The 10,702-nt window shown below is 43.7% G+C and overlaps 1 protein-coding gene across 1 annotated transcript in view; it reads left to right on the top strand.

Annotated features, from left to right (window-relative positions):
- Positions 1–10,702, top strand: part of LOC107477352 (4-coumarate--CoA ligase 2-like) — a 19,290-nt gene that overhangs the window by 5,544 nt on the left and 3,044 nt on the right. Inside the window, exon 4 of the mRNA XM_052258842.1 lies at positions 3,022–3,220. Within this exon, the coding sequence (XP_052114802.1) occupies positions 3,022–3,220 (199 nt within the window). The remainder of the gene's footprint in view (positions 1–3,021; positions 3,221–10,702) is intronic.

Raw genomic sequence — 10,702 nt, 5'->3', positions numbered from 1 at the left:
AGTTATTTTTTATAATAAGTATATTATAATTATTTTTTAGGGTAAAAAACGTAAATAAGCTAAAGGGAGAATAATTTTACACAAATAAGTCAAAATAAAATTTGATTTATCAATCAATCAAAGCACATTTTTATGTAGTTCGAACCAACATGGTTCGAACTCACTTTCCACGTAATTCGAACCAATTTGGTTTGAACTCTAACTTCATAATTCGAACCAATTAGGTTCAAATTACACTCCTCAAGTAATTCGAACCAGCTTGGTTCGAATTACACAGACCATATTTTGTACTAGGCTGGTTCGAATTAGTGAGGACCAGACCTGTATATATATGGTGTGAACGTGAGTTGCTATCATTAGAGGGGGGTAAGATGGCTAGTGAGGAGAGTTTCGTAGTGTTGGTTCACCACAGAGGATCCATTTAGAGGAAAACTCGTTCCGATGTGAAGTTCACTGATAAGGATCCTCTCTGTATTATCGTCATGCCTACGACGAGGTATGAGGACCTTGTTAGCTCTGTACTGCTGAAACTTGGTCTAGAAGGTGTGAAACGGGTTAAGAAATTTTTTTATCGAATTCCAATCACGGTGCTCCAGGAAACCGTAAAGTACAATTGTTTCACGATTGGGAGTGATGAGGACTTGCAGGTCATGTTTCATTGTCGCTAACAGTTTCCAGAGGTGAGGACACCAGAATTGTTGGCAAAGTTGGTTGACGCGGTGTCCAGATCGGGGGGTTCGAACCGGAATACCACCACTTTAGCCACGGTAGCCGGTTCTAGCTCCAGACCTGCCATTGCATCTTCCTCTGTCCCTGAAGAAATAGTCACCAAGCAATTCAAACTAACATGATTCGAATTACTCAGAATTCGTTCCACACAGCAATTTAAGTTACGAACATAGTTTCCGCATCATGTCTTAATAAAACTCATACAGTTATTTATTCCGGTGTGCATTAGACATACATTTCGTTTAAAACTGCGGAGACAGAACATATTCATTAACTAAAATCCTATTCAAAGTACATCGCATTAACGTTAACAAATTCTATCAGTCACCAACTACAAGTAAGAAAATCGATAATAGTGGAATCTAAACGCGAAATTGAAATAAAAAAGTACCAAAGCCACCAATACACCTAATCATGTCCCCGTATGTGCTCTGCTCCTCCGAGCTGTGGACAACTCCGACGTGTGTGGCCGGGCTGCCGACAAAGCCCAAATCTCTTTGGCCGGTTCGGATCTGCCTCGTCCATATTGGTCCGTATCCGATTGGACCTCGGACGACCCTCTCTCGCACGCCTCTTATTGGGGTCAGGGATGACAGTCAGCCCGTCATATGGTGGCCATAAACTCTCCGGAATGGGAGGTGTGAAACCCATCCAATACACACTGAAGACCGAACTAAGACGATACACCTGGTGGACGTAAGGCTCCCATGTAAGCCGTGAGTAGGCACAGCTTGCCAGTTCGTGGCGACACGGAAAATGAAGTGCCTGGAAGTATCCGCAGTCACATGTGTGAGATGCAAGCGAGACTCTGTAGCTACCCAGTGAGAAAGAACCAGTCAGAGTTGTCTCTGCGACGGTGAAGTCGGAGTTATCCCTGTCGTAAACAGTAACCGTGAAGCACCTAGCCGTTTTCAAGTTGGCCTCTATACACTTCACCAAGTGCTGACTAAATTGTTGTCCGGTTCCCATCTGCGCCTCAGCCTCTCTCCTTTTGCGAACAAATAATTCGGCCAACCTTCCGTATGCTGCCTTCACTAGCGAGCACACAGGAAGGTTTCTGACACCCTTGAGGATCGAGTTCACACACTCAGATATATTTGTTGTCATGTGTCCGAATCTACGCCCCTTATCACAATGCTGTGTCCACAACGAATACTCAATCCAGTTTGCCCAGTCCTCACCTCTGGAAACTGCAATGAAATATGGCCTGCAAGTCCTCATCACTCTCGATCATGAAACAATCGTACTTTACGGTTTCCTGGAGCACCGTGATTGGAATTCGATAAAAAAACTTCTTAACCCGTTTCACACCTTCTAGACCAAGTTTCAGCAGTACAGAGCTAACAAGGTCCTCATACCTCGTCGTAGGCCTGACGATAATACAGAGAGGATCCTTATCAGTGAACTTCACACCGGAATGAGTTTTCCTCTTAATGGATCCTCTGTGGTGAACCAACACTACGAAACTCTCCTCACTAGCCATCTTACCCCCTCTAATGATAGCAACTCACGTTCACACCATATATATACAGGTCTGGTCCTCACTAATTCGAACCAGCCTAGTACGAAATATGGTCTGTGTAATTCGAACCAAGCTGGTTCGAATTATGAACTAAGAGTTCAAACCAAATTGGTTCGAATTATGTGACTATGGGTTACAATGTGTAATTCGAATCTATTTGGTTCGAATTACATGGAAAGTGAGTTCGAACCATGTTGGTTCGAACTACATAGAAATGTGCTTTGGTTGATTGATGAATCAGATTTTGCTTTGGCTTATTTGTGTCAAATTGTTCTCTCCTTGGCTTGTTTACGTTTTTTACCCTATTTTTTATAAAAAATATTAATTTAAACTGATTCAAAATTTAATTTATTATTTTTTTGGTTAAATTGATTTGTCCAATATAATTTTAACAAAAATAATATAATTTAATCGATTATATATGTTAAATTTTAATTATTAAAAATATATTTAAAAAAGATATTTTTGACGTCTTCTTCTCTTTAAAAAAATGTTTTTGAATTTTTTTTATCAATAAACAACTATTTTTTATAACTATTGCTAAGAAAAATACATTATTAAAATATAAAAAAAATATCATTTTAATTTTAACAATATTTAAACAACCATTATAATATAGACACCATAATATTAAGTAATTTAATTAAATGTGTTAAATTATCGATCAAAAAATTTTTAACCATTATTTTTATATAAAATAATCATATCATAATTTATTATGATAAAATAAGATGCGATTCTTTTTCTAAATTATGAATATATCTTTACAGGCTTTAGGAATGACAGAATCAGGACCCGTAATATCAATGTCATTAAGTTTTGCAAAGAATCCAATGACAACCAAGTTAAGGTCATGCGGCACTGTTATTAGAAATGCGGAGTTGAAGATCATTGATCTTTTGACTGGCTCTTCTCTCTCTTATAATACTTCGGGTGAGATTTGCATCCGCGGTCAACAGATTATGAAAGGTATTGTTACGGTGGGTAACCGGAGATTGACTGAATAGATGGCGTTGGATGGCCCAAATGTGCGGAGGAGGAGGTTCCCGTGAGAGTATGCAGCTCCGGAAACTCCGTCCGACTTGTGTCAGTTGGTGTAGTGCCGTATCTTTAGGGTGGTAACCGTCCCTATTATCTTGGGGAGGTTGAGATACGGCTTTATGAGGCGGTTAGAGAGATTTTAGGGGCGGTTACTCATTTGAATGAGTGTTTATCTGCCAGTTAATCTCAAGTCCGACTTCTTTAGAGCAAGTCGTGGCTGATACCGACTTCTTACTTGAAGGTCGGTACTTAGCTAGGCTTAATCCTTTAGATTAGGCCTTTTATTTGGACCTGGGCCTTTGACATTGGGCCAGGGTATGAACAGTGCCCCTACTTGAGCCCAAAGTCTCTTTAGAGCTTGGGTTCAAGTATTTAACTCGGGTTCGTAGCCGACTTATCTGGAGAAACATGGGTCTTATAAACCGACGTGATTTTCGCGACCTTTTGTTTCTGACAGTTACGTCAATTCAAGCATCGTGTCCGTTAGGGAAGCATTGAGGGCTTTGGTAACGGTGCAATCTCATTAATGACTGCTCCGCTTTTACCATTATGCCCCTTAGCATGTTTATAAATGCTTTCCCTCTCTTTCATTTTTCCGTTTCTGCAATCTTTCAAACTTCCTCTTTCCTTGTTCGTGCTGTATTCTTGTGCTCGAAGATTTCCGCTCTTTCCAACCTTCATTTTTCGAATCAAGGTTAGTTTTACTTCTTTCACGTCATTGTTTGCATGTGTTTGTTTTGTGGGTGGATAGGTTGGTCTGTAGATTCTGGCTTCGTATCTCTCCTCTTTAGGGACCGTGTTTTTTGATTTTCCTTTTCTTTTTTCCTTTTGTAGGTTTCTGTCACCTTTCATTGTATAAAGAAAAATGGCTTCTGTAGATGTTCTTTCTCAGTGGGTTGATGTCACGGTCCTTGGGGAGGAACCCCTGGTCGATGCTGAGTTTATCACTCATCTTCGTACTCATCACGGGCTTTGTACTTCGGAGGAGGACGAGCCAAAATATGAGTTGATAACCCCAGGTCCAGAAGACCGGGTTTGTTTTGGGAGAGTTAATGAGGCGGCCCCTCATTTTTTCTTTATGTATGAATGTATGATCACCCGCTTGGGTGTTTTTCTTCCTTTCTCGGATTTTGAAATATCTGTTTTGCACCACTGTCGAGTTGCCCCTACTTAACTTCACCCCAATTCTTGGGGTTTTTTGAAGATCTATCAGTTTGTTAGTCACGCTCTGGACTTTCCGACCTCTTTGAGGATTTTCTTCTTTCTTTTCCATATGACTAAGCCCTTTAGTGGGCTAAACAATAAACAGCAATGGGTATCCTTCCGAGCCATACAAGGTCGGAGGATTTTCACCCTTTTTGACGAATCCTTCCATGACTTCAAAAAATATTTTTTCAAAGTGCAAGCTGTAGAGGGTCACCACCCCTTTTTTCTGGATGAGCATTTTTCCCCTCGCTTTCCCCTTTATTGGCTGGAGGCCTCCCCTTGTGAAAAGTATGGTCTAGATGACCTGGACGAGGTGGAGGCGGTCATTGTGGGGTTTTTCCGAGAAGCGTGGGGGAGGGCCCCATACTTGGATACTAGGAAAATCCTCCAGGGGACGCCGACCTTTGTTCGGTCGCAACTAGGTAGTAAATGCATTTTCCTATTTCCGACTTGTTTCTGTCGACTTGATTGTTACCGACTTGTAACTTTTGTTAGTTGTTTCTCTTGTAGATATGGCAAGGAAGAATGCTCAAGAGTCTTACCAAAGAGTTCAGGAGGCGAAGGCAAAGTCCCGGGCTAGGTCCGGTGGTGCCAGAGCGATCACCTGGCAGGTGGTGCCAGGGCAATCGTCTCCCCTCCTCCTCCTCCTCCTCCTCAGAACGTGGGGACTCCCTCTCAGCCTTTTGTGATTTCTTCTTCCAGCTTGTCCCGACCACTTCCTTCTGCCCGACTTCTTTCTGAGCCAGAGAAGAAGAAGCGTAAGACTTTAGAGTCTGGCTCTTCTTTTGATGGTGGGGTTAAGGCGGATGCTCTTGCATTCGTCCGAAAGAACATCTATCCTTATATAAGTATGGATGATGTTTCTGTTCAGAATCACCTCACCACTCTGGCCGAGGAGAGTTTTAGGGCGGCGGGTGTTTGTGGTAAACTTTTGGACATTTTTGAGAAGACTCCCCTCAGCTCTTTGGGGGCAACCTCGAAGGTTGAGGAGTTGGAGGGGAGGCTTCTTGCTTACCAGGGTCATGAGAGGGAGTTGAGGGAGGAGGTAGCCAAATTGAGGGAGGAGAGAGATAGCCTCCAGGAGAAGGAGAGCAAGCTGCGGGCCCAATGTACTATGGAGGCGAACTTGAGGAAGACAGCACAAGATAGTTACCAGAGTTTATTTCAAGATCTTGTGTCTGTGAGGAAGGATTTGCTGAATTCTCGGAATGCGTACGCCGAGTTGGAGGACTCTATTGCTGATGGTGCCGAGGAGTCTTGGAGAATTTTCCTGGAGCAAGTCAGAGTTATCGCTCCCGACTTGGATCTTTCTCCTTTACATCCTGACAAAGTCGTTATTGATGGTGCTATCGTGGATCCTCCTGTCCCCGTGGTTGTTTCCGAGTCAGAACTGAAGACTCGGGGGCAGAGGATTATTGAGTCCCCTCCTCGTCCTGAGGACGCTCCGAGCTCTTCAGTTGTTCTTCCGACCTCCTCTTCAGCCTCTCTTCCTGATCCCGGTGGGGCTCCTCCTGAGTCTGGTGGTGGTGATCCTTCTACTCTTCTGAAAAAATGAACTTTTTTATGGCTATATGGGGGCTCGGCCTGTGAGTCCCCCCTTTTTTAAACTCATTTATTTGGTGACGCTTGAACAATTTCCTTTGGCCTTTTAAGGCCGCAAACAAAAATACTCCAGCACGTGCCCTTTTTGAATAAGGGTTTAGATTAACAAAATAAATGCCCTTTTTTGGATAAGGGTTTAGGTTACCTTATGCGTGTGCTTTTCTAATTTCGATATTTCAAAATCCTCTTGACCTTTTTCTGAAAACCTTTTTGTTAGCTTGTCTTGTTTTTTTGCGAGCCTTCTTGTTTAAGGGCTTTTAAGCAGCCTTCAAACTTTTCTCAGGTTTTCCAATCTCTTTTTGCTATCCTTTATACTCAACTTTGCTTTAGTGAGTTTTTATGACTTAGGTTATTTTTGTGATGCGTTTTTTATCTACTCGGAGCATTTCCGAGTTCGATTTATTCGGGTCTCATCTCGACTTAGGAGTCGGATTATTCCCGAGTTTTTTACGATCAACTCATACAACCTCTTTACGCCGACTTGTACCTCGTCGTTTTATCCTGACGACCATCTAGGTCGGTTCATGGGATTTTCACGTTTTGTCGAGTTTAAGTCAGCGCGTTTCGTAGAAAAACATAGAAAAATAAAGAAGGATATTATAAGAGATATTGTAAATGAAAAAGATCTTTATTCATTGGGGAGGTACCTTCTTGCTACTAAGGGTCTTGATAGCCTATTTTCCCTTAGCCTCTACTATGATGCCTCGTTAAAAACCCTTCTCCGGAAAAAACCCTTTTGGGAAAAAATCATGAAGTTGGGAAAAGAGTACATCAGGGAGTAGAGTTCGCTTTAACTGTAGTACCTTTTCATATTACAAGCATGCCACGATCTTGGTAACTCAATGCTGTTCAGGTCGGTTATTTTATAATAACCTTTCCCTAACACTTCCTTGATCTTGTATGGTCTCTTCCAATTTGCGGCGAGCTTTCCTTCTCCTGATTTGTTGACTCCAATGTCGTTTCTGATTATGACCAAGTCATCCAAGGCAAATGTTCTTTGAATGACTTTTTTGTTGTACCTGGTAGTCATCCTTTGTTTCAATGCTGCTTCTCTTATCTGGGCATCTTCTCGGACTTCGGGGAGCAAGTCGAGCTCCTCTTTGTGTCCCCGTACATTTCCGACTTCGTCGTGGAGAATTACCCTTGGGCTTTGCTCATTGATTTCTATTGGAATCATGGCTTCTATACCATAGACTAGTCGAAAAGGTGTTTCTCCTGTGGCGGATTGGGGGGTTGTCCTATAAGCCCATAGCACTTTAGGGAGCTCTTCAGCCCAAGCTCCCTTTGCTTCCTGTAGTCTCTTCTTTAGTCCTGCCAGTATGACTTTGTTGGCTGCCTCGGCTTGCCCATTGGCTTGTGGGTGTTCTACCGAGGTGAACTGATGTTTAATTTGCATACTGGCTACTAAGCTTCGGAAGGTAGCGTCGGTGGATTGGGTTCCATTATCCGTAGTAATGGAATAAGGTATCCCATATCTTGTGATGATATTTTTGTAAAGGAACCTGCGACTTCTTTGAGTGGTGATAGTAGCTAATGGTTCTGCTTCTATCCACTTTGTGAAGTAGTCTATTCCCACGGTCAAGTATTTGACTTGTCCTGGCGCTTGGGGAAAAGGTCCTAACAAATCCATTCCCCATTTTGCAAAAGGCCATGGAGAAGTGATACTAATGAGCTCTTCTGGGGGAGCCACGTGGAAATTTGCATGCATCTGGCACGATTGACACTTTTTCACAAATTCTGTGGCATCTTTTTGCAAGGTCGGCCAGTAGAATCCAGCTCGGATTACTTTTCTGGCTAGTGATCTTGCTCCGAGATGATTGCCGCAGATCCCGCTATGTACTTCCTCCAATACCTCGGTATCAGGCTTCTGTTGTTTCCTCCTGGTTTGGTACTTGCTAATTTGGATAGGGCATCCGCTCTGCTGTTTAGATCCCGAGTTATGTGTTTGACCTCGGTTTCTGCAAAGTGCCCAAGGTGCTCCAAGGTTTTTTCCAAGTACCTTTTCATGTTAGGGTCCTTTGCCTGATATTCTCCACTTATTTGGGAGGTCACCACCTGTGAGTCGCTGTATATCATCACTTTTGTAGCACCGACTTCTTCTGCCAATTTTAGTCCGGCTATCAAGGCTTCATATTCTGCCTGATTATTTGAAGCCGGAAATTCAAATTTTAAAGAAACCTCTATTTGGGTTCCTCTTTCATCTACTAATATTATGCCTGCACCGCTTCCTGTTTTGTTGGAGGATCCGTCTACATAGAGTTCCCATGTAGTCGGTTTGTCCTCTTGATCCCCTGCATATTCTGCAACGAAGTCGGCGAGACATTGGGCTTTAATTGCTGTCCGAGTTTCGTATCTCAGATCGAATTCGGAAAGCTCTATTGCCCATTGAACCATTCTCCCTACAACATCTGTCTTTTGGAGGATTTGCTTCATGGGTTGGTTCGTACGAACTCTGATTGTGTGCGCTTGAAAGTAAGGTCGTAGCCTTCGTGAGGCTATCACTAAGGAGTAGGCAAACTTTTCTAGTTTATGGTACCTTAGTTCAGGGCCTTGCAGGACCTTACTGATGAAGTAGACTGGGTGTTGTCCGACCTCGTCTTCCTTTATCAAGGCCGACGAGACAGCCTTGTTTGCTACGGATAAGTACAGAACGAGGTCTTGTCCTGGTACTGGTCGAGTTAGGATAGGAGGTTGGCTTAAAAACTTTTTGAACTCTTGGAACGCCTCCTCGCATTCCGGAGTCCATTCGAATGGGCATCCCTTTCTTAATAAGGAAAATAGTGGAAGGGATTTTAGTGCCGATCCTGCCAAAAATCTGGAGAGGGCTGCAAGTCGGCCGTTGAGCTGCTGGACTTCTCTCAAACAAGTCGGACTTTTCATTTCTAGGATGGCTCTACATTTATCGGGATTGGCCTCAATCCCTCTTTGTGTTAGCATAAATCCTAGAAATTTTCCTGCCTCCACCGCGAAGGCGCACTTTGCAGGATATAATCTCATCCCATGCAGCCTTATGGTATTGAAGACTTGCGAGAGGTCTGATAGGAGGTCGACCTCCTTTTTGGTTTTTACCAGCATGTCATTGACGTATACTTCCATTAGGCTCCCCAGGTGGGGGGAAAACACTTTATTCATCAACCTTTGATATGTGGCGCCTGCATTCTTTAATTCGAATGGCATGACCACATAGCAATAGTTGGCTTTGGGTGTGATGAATGATGTTTTCTCCTGGTCTGCTCATACATCGGGATTTGATTATATCCCGAGTAGGCGTCCATGAACGACAAGTATTGGTACCCCGAGCTGGAGTCCACTAGGGTATCAATACTTGGTAGGGGATAAGGGTCCTTATGACATGCCTTATTTAGGTCGGTATAGTCGACGCACATTCTCCATTTACCATTCTGTTTTTTGACTAGCACTACATTGGCTAGCCATGTTGGATACCTGACCTCTCTAATAAAGCCGGCTTCCAGGAGCGCCTGTACTTGCTCTTCCACTATTAGGGCTCGCTCTATGCCGAGCTTGCATCTTCTCTGCTGTACAGGTCGGGACCCTGGGTAAACCGAGAGCTTGTGGGACATGAGCTTGGGATCAATCCCGGGCATGTCGGAAGCCTTCCAAGCGAAGAGGTCGGAATTAGCTCTTAGGAGTTCAGCCAACCCTTGTTTTAGGGTTTCCCCTAGGTTGGCTCCTATATAAGTGTTTTTTCCTTCCTCTCCACCGACTTGTATCTCCTCGGTTTTTCCTCCCGGTTGAGGTCGCAGCTCTTCTCTGGCCCTTGCGCCACCGAGCTCTATAGTGTGGACTTCCTTACCTTTTCCTCTCAGATTTAGGCTTTCATTGTAGCATTTCCTCGCCAATTTTTGGTCTCCTCTCACCGTTGCTATTCCCGCCGAGGTCGGAAATTTCATGCAGAGGTGGGGAGTGGATACCACTGCTCCGAGCCGGTTAAGGGTAGTCCTGTCGATTAAGGCATTATAAGCTGACCCTTCATCAATGACTATGAAGTCTATACTCAGAGTTTTTGATTTTTTCCCCTTTTCCGAAAGTGGTGTGAAGGGGTAAAAATCCTAGTGGTTTTATTGGCGTGTTCCCTAATCCATATAGGGTGTCGGGGTAGGCTCTCAATTCTTTCTCATCTAACCCTAGCTTGTCGAAAGCAGGTTTGAAGAGAATGTCCGCCGAGCTTCCTTGGTCCACTAGAGTTCTGTGGAGATGGGCATTTGCTAGGATCATAGTTATTACCACGGGATCGTCGTGCCCGGGGATTATCCCTTGCCCATCTTCTTTTGTGAACGAAATAGTGGGGAGGTCGGGTGACTCTTCCCCGACTTGATAGACTCTCTTGAGATGTCTTTTGCGAGAGGATTTAGTGAGCCCCCTCCCGCAAATCCTCCTGAGATCATATGGATATGTCTCTCTGGAGTCTGCGGCGGTGGATCTCTTCTATCCATGACTTCTCGCTTTCTCTTTCCGTGACCGTCCGACCTTTCCAGGAGATATCTATCAAGCCGACCTTCTCTAGCCAGCTTTTCTATCACGTTCTTAAGGTCGTAACAGTCGCTAGTGGAGTGACCATATATTTTATGGTACTCGCAATAG

The sequence above is a fragment of the Arachis duranensis genome, chromosome 3 (assembly GCF_000817695.3).
Source record: "Arachis duranensis cultivar V14167 chromosome 3, aradu.V14167.gnm2.J7QH, whole genome shotgun sequence".
Classification (NCBI taxonomy): Eukaryota; Viridiplantae; Streptophyta; class Magnoliopsida; order Fabales; family Fabaceae; genus Arachis; species Arachis duranensis.
Note: the sequence above shows the minus strand (reverse complement) of the source record. Positions and strands in the feature narration are given on the sequence as shown.